General features: G+C 61.8%; 1 protein-coding gene and 1 long non-coding RNA gene across 2 annotated transcripts; both read right to left on the reverse strand.

Annotated features, from left to right (window-relative positions):
- Positions 1-1,810: 1,810 nt before the first annotated feature.
- Positions 1,811-13,469, reverse strand: LFNG (LFNG O-fucosylpeptide 3-beta-N-acetylglucosaminyltransferase). The gene is made up of 8 exons (XM_083800603.1): positions 12,960-13,469; positions 6,091-6,139; positions 5,316-5,415; positions 5,038-5,191; positions 4,793-4,878; positions 4,337-4,502; positions 3,846-3,931; positions 1,811-3,734 (listed from the first exon to the last, which is right to left on the reverse strand). Exons 1-8 carry the CDS (start codon positions 13,341-13,343, stop codon positions 3,668-3,670), a joined length of 1,092 nt encoding a protein of 363 aa, XP_083656729.1. The 5' UTR covers positions 13,344-13,469; the 3' UTR covers positions 1,811-3,667.
- LOC310882192 lies at positions 9,651-12,953 on the reverse strand. The gene is made up of 2 exons (XR_014572836.1): positions 12,038-12,953; positions 9,651-11,758 (listed from the first exon to the last, which is right to left on the reverse strand). It is a non-coding gene; the product is annotated as an uncharacterized lncRNA (long non-coding RNA).
- Positions 13,470-17,147: the final 3,678 nt, after the last annotated feature.

A 17,147-nucleotide genomic window follows, 5' to 3' on the forward strand; every position in this document is an offset into this window, starting at 1 on the left:
ACCGAGCCAGGCTCGTCCTCTCCCTCTGTCCCAACAGTTTTGCTCCAAAAGGTACCGCGAGTTATTGGGAGCAGCCCCAGCTGCAGCGATCGTAAACAGGACGTCCCACACCAGCGCCGGGGGCGCAGATGAAAGCGGGCTGGCCTGATGAGCCCGCCAAGTATGTGAGAGCAGCAGGGCTTGCTTTTGTTTTCCTTTTGTTTATTAATGCCTGTATTTATTTACTTTTCAGCCCGCGGGTAAGGAGGCTGGGAGCCTGGTGTGGGATGAACTGGCGGGCTTGTGTTCTGCCTCAGCTGCTCCTGAAGGCTTGCTGGGGTGCTTTTATTATTTTATTTTATTTTATTTTATTTTATTTTATTTTATTTTATTTTATTTTATTTTATTTTATTTTATTTTATGTTTTAACACCCCCCCCACCCTCCAGACACAGTGCAGCACCCAGCCTTCCCCCCTGCCAAGGGGGGTCCCCACTCCCTACAGCCCCATCCCAGCACCCGGCTGCAGCCTCCGTCTCCCCTTGGCCTCCCCCTTAGGAGGATGATGACGATGATGATGGTGAACACAGGATTTGGGCTGGTTTTGCCAGAAACGTGCCCTTGGCACCCACTCTGCTTGGATGACCCAGGGAGGGCAAGGCTGCGGAAGGGGTGAGGGCGCCTGGGGCTCCTCCAGCCCGACCCCGCGCTGCCGGGAAGTGCCCGCGGCCCCATGAGCAATAGGAAAACGCGCGGGCGAGCGGCGGGTGGCACGGCTTCCTGCGCCTGACGCAGTTTCCCTTCTGTGACCCCGTGCCGGGAGGGGTGCAGGGGGGTGAAGCGGGGACAGGGGACCGAGAGGTGCCAAACCCTGCACCCTCTGCACGGCCGGGGCCAGGCGGTTTCGCAGGGCTCGCTTTCCACCACCCCCTCTTTGTCCAGGGCACTTTTGGTCTCTCCCTTTTTTTGGGGGTGCCAGTTTAGGGCGATGCTCGGTTCCCTTCTGCATGCAGCAGCCCCAGAGGGGGCTGCTTGGGGGGGGGGGGGGGGGGGGGGCTTTTGGTTCATTTTGGGGCTGCCTGAAGGGGGGTGTGTGTGTGTGTGTGTGTGGGTGTGTGGGTGTGTGTGTGTGTGGGTGTGTGTGGGTGTGTGTGTGTCAGGGGGAGGGGGTTGTTGCTTTAGCACATGCTGACTTCCTGCTAGGATGTATTTTTAGCAAGGCCAACCCATGATAACCGAGAAATTCAAGCGAAACTGTAAAGTAAGTGTGTGCCTTGAAAAAAAAAAAAAAAAAAAAAAAAAAGGTAATAAAAGATGCTGGGTAAAGAGGAAGGCGGGGGGGGGGCTGGGGAAGGAGATGACTGTGGCAGATGAAAGCTGCTCTGGTTGCACAAACAGCGCTGGGTTTAGGAAGCAGGGGGGCAGACCTGCCGCTGGTGCCACAGCACACGCAGGCTGGGTGTCGGCGGTTCCTGGTGTCGGAGGGAAGGGGCTCGGGCCCCCCGCAGCCCCCGGCCTTCCCACGCACACGCCTGCCGGCCGGCTGTTAACACCCCCCTGCTAACAACCGGCTCTCACCTCGCCCCCACCTCCGCTCCCACCCCAGAGCCTGGGAAAACCCATTCCCGAGGTGCTAAGCCCTGATGGAGCCTTTTGGGGAAGGGAAGGAGGAGATGATCCCCCCCCCTCCGTGGGATGCAAAGGGGCCGGTACCCGTGAGAACAGAGGGGGATACAGGGGCAAAGCCTCTCCCTGCATCCCCGAGAGCTTCGTTAGGGACAAAAACAAGCGCAGCCCATCTGTAAAGAGACACCGGAGCCCAGGACCAGGTGACTGTGGTCAGCAAAAAGCTGCTTTATTGGTGACGGCTCCCACGGGGGCCCCGTGGCAGCGATCGGGTTCAAGTCCCTGAGAACACGCTGTCCATGCTGGTTCCCCAACCCACACCTATTGCTTTTAAACACATCCTAGTTACAAAAAGCACAGAGTGACGTTCCAGATACTGGAACATATAAATTAAGGTAAGTGATAGTTACAAGACATCGCAATTTTTTTTTTTCTTTCTTAAACAGATTATCAGAAGGTTGTTTTTTTTTTTTTTCTGATCCACAGAAAACGTATAAAAAGCATTTTAAAATCTACATAATTCTTAATGTTGCTGGTTTTGTTTTTTTTTTTTTGTCTTTTTTTTTTATATATAAAAAAGGCACAGTAAAAAAATACTGGCACAATAACATATTTACAACGCACCCATTATGGGCTATCTTCACTCAGCTTCAGGTTGGAAACATTCGGCTCCAGCTCTGCCCGCTTCTCCCCGGGGAGTGCGGGCTGGCAGTGGCCGCGGGGGGATGCAGGACCCCTGTCCCTGCCCGCACTGCCCAGCGCTGGGCTAAATCCATCCCTGGCTCACGGCAAATTTTGCTCTGGCAGCATTTCCCAAACCATTTTTGCTCCTGATGTGCCTGGAGGAGTGGGACACCGCTCTTTGGTCCCCCAGTGCTGGCCTTGCTGCAGGATGCACCCCATGTAGGAGCAGGAGCAGAGCCAGGGGAAGAGCCTGCGATGGTGTGGGGGGACATCTGCTCTTTTGGGGTGCCCGTTGCCCACCAGCCACTGGCAGAGAGCAATGGCCGGGCTGGGAAACGCTGCCGGCCTGCGGTGGGTGCCCATCCAGCCAAGCACCTCTCGGGCACTGCAGCCACCCCAGCAGCACCCACTGGAGGATGCGTGGTGGGGGGACACCCACATGGCCCACAAGGACAGACCCTGAAGTGCTACTTTGCAAAGGCGCAGGGTGCCCGTGCTCAGCCTGCCTGCACCCGCAGCCACCCCGCTGTCGGGCAGGGAGGTGGCACCAGAGGGAGACACCTCAGCGCTGCGCAAACACAGCTCTGGAAAAGCCCTCCTCCCGCCCCCCGTATTTATAGAAAGCCTTTAAATTAGTCTCTATAAATAGTGCATAGATTTACGCCGCTGAAAACATTTCAGCGGATGTAGGGAGCTCTGGGGAATGGAGCGAATGCTGGTGGTGCTGGGCTTGCCAAGCCACCCGTCTGCCCCACGGTCTCCCTCTGTGGTAGCTGATGAGCACCCAGCAGCTTTGCAGCACTGCAGTGTGTCCCAGCATTTGCCGTGGCCAGGTTAAAAAAATAAAGACTTTGCCTGTGAGGAGCCAGAGCCTCAATGCTGAGATTTTGGGGGCTGGGAGAAAGGATGGGGACAGGTTAGGGGTCTGCGGGAGCAAGGAGGGGTTAGAGCTGAGGGTGGGGAGGCACACACCAAAAAAAAAAAACCACCTTAACATCTGGAAGGAAAGAAAGAAAAGCAAGCCAGGGTGAGGCAGAGCTGCGCAGCACCGGCTGCCGCTCCCCACGCATGGCGCGGGGCTGGCCGGCGGGCGGGGGGCTCGACCCAGGCGAGGCAGCCCCCCCGTGCCCCGGGGTTAAGTGCTCAGGACCCGTCCGTGCCCGCCGTCCCGGAGCGGGCAGCGGGGGCGCGCGGCCGGGCAGGCAGGGCAGGGGACAAGGGGCCGCACAGCAGCCTTCAGTACACACACACTGTGCAATACCACAGCAACGACGGCCGGCCGGAGGGCCGACACGGCCGCACGCACACACGCGAGGTCCCGCACGCCCGTCGGATACCGGGGAGACTCGGGACGAGGTTGGGAGGGGACACGCATCTCCCTAGTACACCACGTTGGCGGGGCACCACGGCGTGTCGGGGTACAGCAGGCAGTGCACGGAGCGGAACCTGCGGAGGAGAAGAGCGGTGCTGAGCACAAGGTGGTGGTGGCCACGTGGTGGCACGGCCCTGAGGGGGGTCCCTGCCGGCGGGGTGTGGGATGGGACCCCCCCATCTCACCTGGATGGGTCCTCCTCGACGGAGAAGGCTCCCTTCATGTGGATGGAGTTGCGTTTGTTTTCGAACATGCCGTAGCTTAGTGTCACCTAGGGGAGAAAGCACGGGAGGGTCAAGCAGCCGACGTGGCCACGAGGATCGATCGGAGGGCTGCAAAATTCACCCTGCTTCTCACAGCCTCCTGGGACAGGCTGATGGGGCTCGCACATCTATCATGTCTCGGCTGAGATGCCCAATTTTTAGGTGGCTCAAGGTAAAGGTGACCCCTCCTTGCACTGCAAAGGGATCCCACCAACGAGCCTCAGCTGAAAATCTCATTGTAGGGCACTTCATTTGGGGATTTCAGCCCTTAGCTCCAGGGCCCAACCCTGCAGACCCTGCTCCCAGGCTCCCAAAATCCCATTGCGTGCCTACACCACAAAGGATAAAACCATACGAAGGTACCAACCATCCCAACCCCTCCATCCAGCCCAGGGCCCTCGGGGCAGGGTTACCTGTTTGTGGATCTCCGTCTTGGGCACCTGGTGGAGGTTCTCCAGATGCGAGTGGAAGAGGTTGCTCCGGATGAGCTTGACGCCCAGCACGGACTCGATGATGTAGCCGATGGTGCAGTCGTCGGGCAGGCGGATCTTCTCCGCCGTGCTCATGAAGTGGCCCCCGCTGTGGGGAGACAAAGAGGAGCTGCAGCGGAGCGAGGCCCGGGGGGATGTGGGCACCCCGCGGGGCCTGCGCTTGGCTGCTGGGCGCCCGGCCCGGCTCTAATTAAAAGGCAATTAGGGGTATTGAGGTCCTTTCTAGCTCGTTTCCAAGCCCCTGCAGAAGCCCCCATCAAGGCAAAGCAAGCCAGGTGGTGGGACATGTTCAAACATCCCCAAAGGTGCTGTCAACTCTTCCGTGCCCCGCTGGGACCGTGACGGGTCCCGCTGGGGGAGCAATGCCAGCGCTCTTACCTGGCCCATGGGCTCATCTTCAGCGCCAGCCCCCGGCTGATGCAAAACCCTGCTCCTCCCGTGGCAAACCAGAAATGCACAGGGTGCTGCGAGAGAGGGGAAGCAAAGGCAGTGAGACCTCCTCGGGCTGGCCCACACCCCGGCCCGCATTAAACCAGCCCCAACCTCCCTCCCCTCCAGCACCACAGGAGCTTCCCGCGGGGCGCTGCTGCCACGGCGGTCCCCCCGTCATGTCCCCCCCTCACCATCTTGTTCTCGCTGATCCTCTCCGTGGCCTGGATGGGCCGGTCCAGGCTGGGCTTCCCGATGTAGATGTCCTGCGTGTGGGGGTAGCTGGAGAGCAGCTTCACCAGCGTCCGCACGTTCACGTAGTTGTCGTCGTCCACGTGGCAGAACCACCTGCAGCGGCGGCAGCAACCGCGTCACGCTGGGCCGGGGCAGCTCCCCGCCTTACCAGGGCCGCCCAGGCCCTGTGGTGAATTACAGCCCCGAAAGGCAAACCCCGTCCCCAAGCACCGCTTACTTTCTCCCGGACTCGATGAACTTGTCGTACTCCACGGCCATCTTGCAGGACAGGGCCTGGCGGCTGTGGGCGGCCGAGCAGTTGGTGTTGATGACGTTTCCTGAGGGAAGAATTGGGGTTAAAACGCCGGTGCTGGGGCATCACGCTCCCCCCAGACGAGGACGCTTCACCCCAGGTATGATGGGGGGACGAAACCCCACGGGCTTCATGCTCGGTGGTGTCTGTGCCATGTTGTTTTGGGCAAAAAGCAAACTTTGGCTCTTAGGTGCACGTGAGACGAAATGGGGTTGTATCCCAGTATCCCAGGGCTCCCACCCTACGTGTAATGCCACCCGACATCACCCCGCCTGTGCCCCTAGCACCCTGGGAGCAAGGAGGATGGATGGAAGGGGCAGGAGGGAATGGGGCTGGCTTCTCCACCCGGGATGCGACAGCCAAAGCCCTTGCTCTGTTCCCACTGCCTTTTCTCACAGCGGCCACCTGTTATTTGCTTGCCCAGCTCAAAGGGAATCGCTTCCCGGCCTGAAAGGGAGTCATTTGCATGGGGAGAATAGGCTGAGCTGACCCCGACCCCGGGCAGCGGCTGCCAGATAAACGTCCCCACGAAACCCCGGGGTCTAAACTGCAATGTTTTTGACTGTTTTTTGGCATTCCCTAGGGCATGCAACGCAACAGCCATGCTCCCTGGTTGGAGGAACACCCCAGCACAGCCCCAGGCACCCGCCACACTCAGCCAGGTCACACACACACAAAGGGCCAAGGGCCACTGACTCACGTGCTTGCTTCTTCAGCTCTTCATCCTCCCCGTCTGTGAAGATGAAGGTCTGAAAGAGAAGATGAGACACCTTTGAGGACCGTGGGGCTGAGGCCACATGGCTCTGGACACGTCCCAGCAACCCAGGGCAGAGCGAGGGATCAGTCCCCATGGGGCACAGTCGGTGACTTCTCCCTCCTGCCTAGAACCCAAAGCAGCACCAGGGTGCTGAGCAGCCCTATAACATTCTTGCCCTTGTATTGAGGGGCTTGGATCAATCCTCTATTTACACAGCTCCTTCCTAGAGCCTGGAGCATCCCCATCCTCTTGCCCTTCCCACGGGGGCAGCAGTGGCGTGGAGCAGCCCGCTGGCACCCATATAGGATTTCGGGAGAGGCAAGGGCTGACCCGGCACGAGGTGGACACACAGAGAGGAGCGGGGAGCGGGTGCAGCTCCAGAGCTCCCTCCTTCCAAGCAGGGACTTCAGACTCCAGCTGGAGGGACTGGCACGTGCAGCAGGGATGCCAAAGCATCCCTGGGCCCTCCCCAGGCAGGTGTGTTTGCCCACGGCACCAGGTGCCAACCATGTCCCCACCTGTGTCAACAGCACGCTGCGGTCCCCGGCCGCTTGCACAACACCCCTGGGGTGGAGGAGCCGGCACCCACGGGTGCCTCCGGCCAGCTCCAAGGAGGGGACCGTCCCCCACCACCTGAGCTGCCCGCCCGGCTGCACTCCTCTATTTACACAGCTAATTCCTGGCATATGTCGCCCGGGGAAGGGGGGGGGGGGCGGGGGCCGCTGTTCGGCCTGGATTTGGGGAAGGGCGAGAAGCAGGAGCAGAGAATAGGGGGTGGGAAAGGCACCGCGATCAATCAGCGCGCAGCAAACAAAGCTGGGGGAGAGAAACCACAACCAGCTGCCAAGCGCTATTAAAAACCAGACGTGCACAAAAGGGCAAAGGAGGAAAGACAAAAGGGCTGGGGGGGGGGGAGGCAGGAGGCGGCAGGGGGGGGGGCACGGGGCCCGAGCGCTGGGGCTGAAGAATTACAGACGAGCTGGAAATTCGGTGCCACCCCGCGGGCAGCCGGCCCCAGCAGCGCGCTGGGGTTTTGTGGTTTGTTTGAGGAGAGAGCGGGGCCACGACAATAGCGGGTGCGCGGGGCTGACTTTACTCAGTGGAGGAGAGTTAAGCAGGCAGCAGCAGTCATTAGCATACAGCTGCGCTGGTTAACCCGGCGCCGGCTTTGCTCAGGGCCCGGGCGAGCAGCGAGGGCGGCGGGGAGAGCAGGGACTTGCTGGAGGGATGAATGGGAGGGTGCGTTCCTGGGGACAGGGCTACAAGTGACCTTTCGGGCTTGGAAAGGGGAAAAGAAAAAAAAAAAGTGTGGTGGAGAAGGTGGAAAGGCAGTTCTCACAAATGCACGGCCAAGCGCCTGCTGTGCGTGCCTGGTTTTGGGGTGGACAAGGGTCAGCCCCTAAATGGGTCGGTAAGGGTTGGAAGATGTGGGACCTGCTGACGAGGAGGGGACGGCTGTGGGATGGGGACCTCGGTCCGTCAGCTGCAGGGCCGAGGGCGTCCTTGGCACCCCAGGATTGTCAGGAGGAGCTGCCCAGGGATGGTGGAGATGATCACACCACAAGCACTGCCTCACCCACCCCAAGGCGCGTGGGGCCTGCTACGTCCCCATCCACCTCCAGCCGTGCCTCTGCTCAGGCGAGACAGAAAACGTTTGAAAATGTTTGCTTGATTAGATCAGAAGCGCCGTCCAGCAACTGTGCCTTCAGCCGCTCCAAAAATAACCCCACAGCCCATCCTCCGGCCCAGCCGCTATAAATAGGCCACGGGACAATTGTTTATTGCCGGCCCGCACCGAAAGCCCTCATCCTACCGAGCCATCTTCCCCCCACCTCTCCCTGGGCACACCCCCGCAGTTTTCCCAGGGCAGGTGGGACCAGGTGGCACCTTGGGGACACCATGGACCAAGCAGAGGGGCACCCAGCCCTGCACGTCACCCTGCAGGTTCCCCACCTCCCGCTGCCAGAGCCCAGCCAGGTATTTTGAATCAAAACCAAAATATATATATTTTTAAAATTTATTTATCTGCCTTTCTTCTACAGGAGCCGTGCCCTTCGTGCACAGCCCTCTGGCTCCGGGCAGGATCAGGCACTTGGAGGTGTCAGGGAACTGGGGAGGAAAGGAGCCAGGAAAGGAGAGGGACAAGAAGGCACCGCGTCCAGGGGATGGGGGAAGCCGTGGCTCAGCCTTCCCCTGGGACCAACCATCCTACAGCCAGGGATGGGGCTGGGCTCTGCAAGTATAGCCCAGGGATGGGGAAAAGGACACAGGCAGGACCCCGCCGGTGGCTTTGCTGGTCCCTGCTCAGCTGGGACCAGGCAAAACACGGCCAGAGCTGCAGCTCCAAGGGCTGGCTGTGAGGGGCAGCACCCCAAGCAGGCTTCGTGCTGTCACATCCCCTCGCACCCTCACCCAGCACAGCCCGCAGCAGCCACAGCCTTGACGCGGGGACCCATTTGCAGCAGGATGGGACACCGCAGCCACAAGCTGTCCCCTACAGCCAGCCCCAACAGCGGCATCACCAGCCCCTCTCCCACACAGAGGGCCCCCAGCCCTTGCGCTTACCCCTCCCCATCTCCCCCATCCCCAGCTATGTCACCGATGGGGTCCGAGACCTCCTGCCACCCCACACAGTTAATTTCCCTGCAGGGCAGAGGAGAGGAAGGGCCCGCTCCCAGCACGCTGGCGGCCGCCCTGCCTGCCCAGACCCCTGCCCCGGGAGGCGCAGGAAGCCTCATTGTTCTCCAAAGTGCAACTTCAAGAAACACAGGATGCCAAATCCCCGCCGAACAATAGCTGCCCCCGCTGAACGCAGCCCCGCACAATGTGGCCAGGCAGCACAGAGGCACCCCGGGGTCCCCATGGCCAGGGGATGGTGGCAGCCCCCAGTCTGCCTGCGCGGGGATGGGAGCCCCCCAGCCGCCTCTGGTCCCCTGGGGAGGGCCGTTTCTTTATTATTTTTTTTTTTCACCCTCCCCTCCATTTCTCCTTTCGCAGTGACTCATTTCCCCTCCTCTGAGCGAGCTCGTGGGTTGCTCTGAGCTTGGTGCTGTGCAAAGCATCCCGTGGGCCGGGCCAGACGTGGGGGCAGCCTGCCTTCTTCCTCTTATGCCACGTTTCAAAGCGGTCCAGGGGGGCTGCCAGGGCTGACGCACACCCAGCAGACATCACACCTGCCCCCCCCCCTTCCCCTGCCAAAAACGGGAACCTCGGCCAGGAGAGCCCCGCAACCCCACAGCTCACAAATCCAGCGCCTTCCCCATCACATCTCACTTCCCCATGCTGGAAGGGGATGGAGCACCCCAGCACCCCCCCCGCAGCACCCGGGGGGGCTGGCAGCCCCTTTCACCCGAAGAAAAAGAGGGAAGCAGCCGCTCGCTCAGCACGAGGGCCCTGGGGCGAGGCGGTGAAGGGGTGCTGGGTTTGAAGCCCCCGCCGGGATGGGGTGCGTTGGAGGAGCAGCCCCTCGGGGAGGTGTGGGCGCTGCCAGAGCAGGTCTCTGCCCAGCTTTCTGTCCCCTCCAGCAGATGTTTGCTGCAAACAGCCCCGTTCCAGCCCGCGGTGGTTGGGAGGGAAAGTCCCCACCTCGCCTCGGCAGGCAGGGAGCAGCACAGCGGCCATGTCCCTGTCCCCATGGCTTTCCCCGGGATGGGGTCCGGGCTGGCACAGCCCCGCAGAGCCAGGGAAGGGGCTCACAAGGCTCTGGCGAGAAGCCGAGGGCCTTTCCTCCCCCTGGCTCCTTGCAGCAAGAGGAAGAATCCTCCACTGTAATTTTAAATGCTATAATTTTTTAATAACCTCCGTGCAAACAATGAGCTCATTGTGCAGCCGGGGTCCCCCGCCCTCCCGCCCGGCGCTCCACGCACGCCGCTTGCCTGTGCCGAGGCCGGCAGCATCGTTACGGGCAGGCAATTAACAGGCAGGCAATTAACGGCCCTGACAGCGCCCTGTCCCTGCTCACCCCCCCCACAACCACCCTGCCTCCCAGGCTGCCCAGGGAGGGATGCTCACACGTGAGCCAAGTTGAGCAGTGCTCAGCACACCCCAGGGCACGGCCAAGGGATGGAAGGGACCCAAGGGACAGGAGGCACAAACAGCCTCCCCCACCCCAGCTCCCCAGGGGGCACCCAAGCAGGACACGTGCCCATTTCCCCCCCCCGAGGACACGAACTCTGGCCAAGGTGCTAAAGAAATTTTGGGAGCCGCCAGGCCAGCGGAGGAGCGTGCTCTCCGGAAGGCAAATGCAGGCGCCTGGAGCAGGAATTTTTCAAAGCCTGCAATTATCATGCCAAGTGGAGGGGGGGGGGAAATGAGCAGCTCCCACGCAGGCGGGATGACAGCCCAGCACAGCCCAGCACAGCCCAGCACAGCCTGCAGGCACCGCAGCATGCGCCGAGCACCCGCTGCCCTCGGTGCCCCAGGGACCTGGACGTTTCTCGTGCAATTCTGCCACTGCAAAGCACCCGACTGAGCAGGAAACCCGTGGGTTTGGGTGGTTTGGACTAGCTTGGCATCCAGGACTCGTGCATAATGGCCACTTTCCTCCTCCCCCCTCTATTCTTTCAAGTGTAAAGTTTCCCCCAGGCTGCACTCCAACGGCCTAAGGATACAAATGCCGAGACAGCTGGAAAAGCTCCCCAAAGCGAGGAGGGGAAAACCCCACAACTCTTCCCCAGTGCCGCCTGTCTGGCCTTGCTGTTTCAAGGCAGGGAGCAGGCTCTGAAGGCAGCCGAGATCTGCCCTCTGTGCAGAGAGAAAAGCAGGAAGGAGAAGGGGGTGCCCGGTGCATGAGCCCATTGCAGCGGGGTGGAAGGGACAGACCACAGGAAGCAGGGGCTATTGTAGGCAGAACAAAGAGTGGGGAGGAAGAACACAATAGCTATTCCCCCTATCTGCCAGGGTGCAGGCTGGAGCTACCTGCCAGATTTAACCCCTTCTTGCCAGAGCTCGCATCACCCCTCCATGGAGCCTGGCTAACCGAGAGCCACGAGAGAGACTTCGGGAGGAGGAAAGGGGGGAAGGAGGCACTGCGCCAGGCAAGGGGATTCTCAGCCCTCAGGCAGGGGCTTCCCCCACACACCCCTGTGCTGAAAGTGAGAGGGCCGGGATGAGACGGGCCTGACTCAGACCAAGAGAGCCGTTGGGGCGCAGGCAGCCCCACCGCAACCCGGGGCACCAGCGGGGAGGTGATGCACGAACCGCGTAGGACAGGGCAGGGATGGAGAGGAGCCACACGGCACCAACACCAAAAAACCACCACCAGACAGCTTGGCCCCAAGCACGGAGCAGCCCAGGGTGCCCTAAAGTTTCCCCAATGCAGAGGCAGGGTCAGTGGGGGAAGGCTGGAGCCGACGCCAGCAGCGCGCGGGCTCGTCCCCTCCGTCCCCGCGGGAGTTTGCGCCGCCTCCAGCTCGCTCCGCAGCTCCTTGTCCTCAAGTGCTGCACAAGGGCCGTCACTCAGCGGCTTGGCTTGTCAGTCGGGCACCTCGCCGGGCTGCGGCCCCCCTGGCTTCATGGCCCTCATCTCTAGGCAACCTGACCTGGACACGGCCGGCTCCGGCTCCCCCGTTCCCATGGAAAGTGCCACACAAGAGGCTGCGAAGCCTTTTCTCTGCGCCGGGAGAAAAGGGGCTTTGTTAGCTTGCCCAGGGGGACAGCGTGAGAGCCGAGGCTCGGGTCTCTGGGAATCCAAACGGACAAACGAAGCAAAACAAAACAAAAAAAAAAACAGAAGAAAGCCGGGGCTCGCAGGAGGGAGGGGAGGGGGGAAGACCAGCCATTCCCAGGATCATCTGTAGGTGCTCAAAGAGCGTTTCCCCCACCACCACCGCTCTCCACCCCCTCACAGTGACAGCGGAGCATAAAAGAGGCTTCCATTAAATAACCGTACCAGGGAGAGACGGCAGAGCCACTGCCAAGTCCCGGCGACCTGAGCAAAAAGAGGACAAGATCCACAGGAGGAAAAAAAAAAGTAAAAACAAAAAAGAAGAGTCAGCGCGCTTGGAGTAACGCGCAGGAGCCGAGTGCGCCCACAAGGTCCAAGGGAACTGAGCGAAGGAAGGAGGCACGGGCAGGTCGAGCCCCCTTCTTCCCTCCCAGCCACTCCAGGCTTCCGAAAACCACCGAGGAACAATTCCAGGCCAGGAGGAAACACGTGAAGACAGTAGGACGGGAGGGTTAGGACGAGGCGTAACTTACTCGGGAAGCTGACTAAGGCTAGAAAGAGTGCCTTAAGAGCAGATGGCACGGCACATTTCCTAAGAAAGCCCCCCCCCCTTTCTTTTTTTTAATCTCTTTCTGAGCTTGAAGGACACAGCAGGGCTGCCAGGACGGGGTGTCACCAAGCTCAGGGCTGGCACCGGCTGCAACTGCCCCAGCACAGGCGAGCCGGAGCAGACCAGTGGGAGCCCCCAGTGCTGCCCGGATCCTGCCGAGGGGACCGGGAACCTGGGCACGGCTCTCTGAGGCCGGTGTCCCCTGGGCAGCCCAGTGCCTGCACCCCCGGGACCCCCCAGGGCAATCTACGAGGGCTCCGGGGCCGTACCCTGCACCGTGCCTCAGTTTCCCCACTGGAAACCCTTCGAGGCAGCCGGGCAGAGCCGAGGGCTGAGTTTTGTGCACCACACTTCACGGGGAGCCCGGGGCAGGGGTGGCCGAGCCCTCTCCATCACTCCCACACCCATCACTCACCCTCCCCAAAACCCCCCGAATCTCCCCCAAAACACCCCCGGCGCGCGGTGCCACCGGGCGGGCGGGCGGAGGAGGTGACACCCGCCTTGTCCCCGGCCCTGCCCCGCCGGTCGCGACCTTACCATGTCGCGATTGCGGGAGATCCAGGTGTCGAGCAGCAGCTCCAGGCGCGCCTTGTGGAACTTTTTGGTGGTCTTGACGGCGATGAAGACGTCGCGGGGGGAAATGTCCTCGGCGGGCGGCCGGGGGGGGCTCGGGGGGGCGGCGGGCACCTCCCGGCGGGCTCGGCTCAGCCTCCCGAAATAATCGGCGAAGCTGCGGAGGCCGCCGGAGCCCTGCGCCGCCTGCCCCGCCGCCCCCAGGCTCTGCAGCGCCCGCTGCGCCCCGCCGGCCTCTCCCCTCGCCAGCCCCGGCCTCCCCGGAGGCTCCACCATGAGCACCAGGAGGCAGGTGAACATGGAGCCCACGAGGGACAGCAGCAGCTTCCTGCCGCAGCTCTTCAGCATCCTCCTCCACCACCTCCTCCACCGCCGCCTCCGCCTCCGCCTCCACCTCCTCCTCCCTGCCGCCCCGCTCCGCCACCTGCCGCGCTCCACCCGCGCCGCCGCCGCCGTCCCCGCCGCGCGCCGCCGCCGCCGCTTTTAAACCGCCCCCGGCCCACCCGGGGCGGGCCCGGCTCGGTACCGCCCCCACGCGTGGCCGTGGGGCGTGGGCAGCCCCTGCTCCTGCCCCTGTCCCTGCACGCCCCTTGCGAGCCCCCTGCGCCCCCCCTTCGAGCCCCCTGTGCGCCCTCTGCGCACCCCATGCGCGCCCCCTGCGCACCCCATGCGCGCCCCCTGTGCGCCCCTTGCAAGCCCCATGCGCGCCCCTTGCGACCCCCCTGCACGCCCCCTGCGCGCCCCCTGCGAGCCCCCTGCTCGGGGGTCGCCTGTGCCACAGCCACGTCCCCCGTGTCCCCCCCCCCGGGGGGCTCAGGGGGCTGCCCGCTGCTCCCGGCCCCCCATCGGGGTACCCCGGTGCCCATACGCCATCAGCCCTCGGCCAACCCGCGCCCCTCACGCTTCCACCAGGCTGCTGAGGAAATTGGGGATGGGGAGGCGAGGGTCGGATCCTGCCCTGCTTGGGCAGAGCTGGAGGAAGTGGCAAGGGTGGCAGACCCCGTCCCGGCTGGTATGGAGCTGGTGCCGGTGGGCAGCCCCCACGGCGCAGGCTGAAAATAAATCCTGCAGGGGTGTCCCCAGTGACTGCTAGCCATGGTAACGACGCCTTGCGAAACGAGACGCTGTTTTCCCCGCCAGGCGGTGGGAAAAGTGGGGGCTGCGAGGGAAAACCGATTGGGAAGTGCTCCTGGATGTGCCACCAACCTGCTATTTTACTGACGCCAAATGCCAGGGTTTCTTTCCCCCCTTATCCCCGTCTCGCCAGGCAGGGAGCTCTCGGGGTTTTCTCTCCCACCGCATGCTGTGTCTGCTACAGGGAGGCGGATTTGGGTTTGGGCCTGGGCTGCTCGGTAATGCCATAATCAGGGGCTGCTGCATTTTTGGGCAGGGCCCTTGTCCAACTTGCATTTTTCCTGCTGTCACGTGCTCCATTCATCTCTGGCACGGCATAAACAATGCTCATAATACCAGGCAGGACGAAGCAGGGAGGCAGCTTCCTCGGGCAAGCCCCAGCGTCTGCCTTCTGCTGGGTTTGGGATCTACATAACCCCGCTCAGCCCTCCAACCCTGGCCCCGGGCTGCGAGTGCTGGGGGAGGCTGTGGACGTGGGTTTGGTTTTGCATGGCACTGCCCACGTCTGGGGAGGGACCTGTCCTGCCAAAGAAACCTCCAATAATAAAAGAAAAAAAAATAAAATAAAGCAGTTAGACCATACAAACACAGGAACCAAATCCCACAGTCACCACTTCCCGCTATTGCTGCAGAGCCCGGCCTTCAAGCCTCGGCTTTCTTTTCCTCGGGCGCCTTTTGTCTCCAACCCGATGGCACAGAAACCGTGGCTCGAGAGGCAGCTGAAAAGCCCGACCGGCAAAACTCCGAGTGAAGAAAGAGCGCCTTTCTCCGCGAGCCAAAAGGGGAGGAAACACACTTGTCCCCCGACCAGCTGCTCTCCCGCTCCCGCAGCCTCGGAGGTGGCCGGGGACACGTGCCGCGGCCAGATGTTGGGGTCCCGGCCGGCGCCGCGGGGCCGGTGACAATGCGGGCTCTGTGTGCCCCGAGCAACGCGGTGGGGTCTGGAAGCCACCGTGCCACTGGCACACGGGTCCCCTGGGGCCACACTAACCCTGTTCCCGAGGCCAGCTTGCCGTGGTGGTGGAGGAAACCTTTCTTTCATCGGCATTGTCCCGCCGGAACGCGGCTCCCCGGGGATCGGCCGTGTCCCCGCAGGCTTCCTCTCGAGGCGCCTGGCCTTCTGGCTCAGCCCTCGCCTGCCACACAGATGTCTCCGGCCAGGCACCGTGCTGCTCGGGGAAAGGGGACAGCGTGATGGGGTGAGCCATCCCCACGCCTGCCCCCGCTGGGTGGCACCTGCAGGGCTGGGAGCCGGAGGTCGCTGCGGGGAGGATGCTCTCTGGAGTGTCCCATGCCCAGTTTGTCAGCATTCAGCCCCTCTTCTGGGCACCAAGAGCCTCGCCCTAACTGGGGTGGCACCATGGCCAGGAGAATTTGGGTGTCCTATAAACACAAGGGTCGGGGGAGAAGGAAGGAGTGATGTCTGCTCTGCAGGAGGGACGCCAGGGCTGGCCCAGGAGGGACATCTTGTGTCCTCCCCCGAAATGATCCTGCTTTGGATGTACCCCATAACCTATCCACTGAGATGCCATGGGGGGAGCCTGGCCACGGCTGCAGGGGGGCTGTGGGGTTTCTGCAGCCTTCCCTAAACCAGACCTCCATCCAAGCCTCAGGGATATGCCCTTTGCTCCTCTCCCCCTATCCCAAAGCCAAGCCTAGCAGTCAAACAGCAGGCAGAGGCACCACCCCAGCTCCTTCCCACTGCAAATTACCCTCACCAAAACCCCATACTGGTTTCCAATGGAGCTGGCTGCACTCACCCCACACCGACCCAGGGCAGGGACTGGCGTGGGGCACCTCCCATTTGGCCACACCGTGGGATTAGGTCGCTCTAAATTGGTTTAAACCTTCCACATTGCCCCCTCCACAGCCTGACCCCGGTGCTCTATAGGTGGTCCCTAAGAGGCTCACAGCTTCCCAGGGCTGCTGAAACGGGTAAATAAATTCCCTGTAATAAAGCGTTTGGGTCATCGGGGAGAAACGCCGTGCCGGGGCTGCAGATTGCAGGACAATTTCCATGTCTCGTCGGACAGGGGTTAAAATCTCTGTCAAACACAGGCTTCAACGGGATCGCGGTGCTGTGTGTATTTCGTGGGGTTTGGCCCCGTGTGTTAGGGTATGCGATGGAGGAGGGTGGCTGGGGAGCCACGGTGCTGCTGCAAACACCATCCTCCTCGCCCCCCCAGTATTTTTTTTCTTTGTGGGATTTTGTGACAGCACAAAAGGAACTTTGCATCAATTACTGGTAGGAAGCCGGCAGCGCCCCGCGGCAGACTTCTGCGCTCCCTGTCCTGGGCTTGGTTAACTTCCCATTGTGTGAGCGAGGGAACAGGGCAGCGCTATTAAGCCCCAGTGCGAGGCTCAGATTTTTTTTTCATGGCCTGGCATTTTCTACCCCCCGGGACCACAAAACCTCCCTGCCCTTGTAGCACGGGGCCTGGCGGTGCCATCGGGGTGGCTGCGCAGAGCCCAGCACCCAGACGTGCTGCGGGTGCTGTGAGTGCCCGCCTGATGCTGAGCCGTCCCCGTCCCCCTCGGTGGCTGTCCCCAGCTCCAGCTCCCACACCGGGACCTGGCGCAAACCCCACCATCCCTCCCCGACCCCAAAACCCTCCGTGGGGCTGCGGGTCCCCTCGGAGCAGGGCGGGGGGACGGGGCGATTTGTGCAGGGCGCGCTGGGATCCCACGGGGGCCGGGGGGCTATAGAAATGCAAAGCGTTATTATTTCCCTGGGCTGAAGCAGAGGCCTGAGAAAGGTTGAGCGAGAGAGGCAGCGAGCGGGGAACAGCGGGGGATTTAGCTCCTGAAAGGGAGCCGGGGAAAAAAGCGGGCGAAGAGCCTCATTGTGCGCCGGGCAGGGGGGGTCACGAGCGAGTTAAACTGGTTAATGTATTGGAGCGGCTTCCTCCGAGCCGCTGGGAGAAAGCAAAGCGCTGCAACAAAAGGCCGGGGGAGCATTCTTGTGGGGAAAGTGGGCTCTCTTTAAAAGGATTTGATTTCTTTTCTGTCAGTTGAATG

The sequence above is a fragment of the Anser anser genome (genome assembly GCF_964211835.1).
Source record: "Anser anser genome assembly, chromosome: 15".
Taxonomy (NCBI): domain Eukaryota; kingdom Metazoa; phylum Chordata; class Aves; order Anseriformes; family Anatidae; genus Anser; species Anser anser.

Bases quoted from the DNA above. Each gene is read 5' to 3' on its own strand.
- LFNG (XM_083800603.1), bottom strand. From the start codon at position 13,343: ATGCTGAAGAGCTGCGGCAGGAAGCTGCTGCTGTCCCTCGTGGGCTCC. The intron at 5,192-5,315 runs GTAAGCGGTGCT...CCGCCGCTGCAG, and splicing joins TTCATCGAGTCCGGGAGAAA to GTGGTTCTGCCACGTGGACG. The intron at 4,879-5,037 runs GTGAGGGGGGGA...CCTCTCTCGCAG, and splicing joins GGATCAGCGAGAACAAGATG to CACCCTGTGCATTTCTGGTT.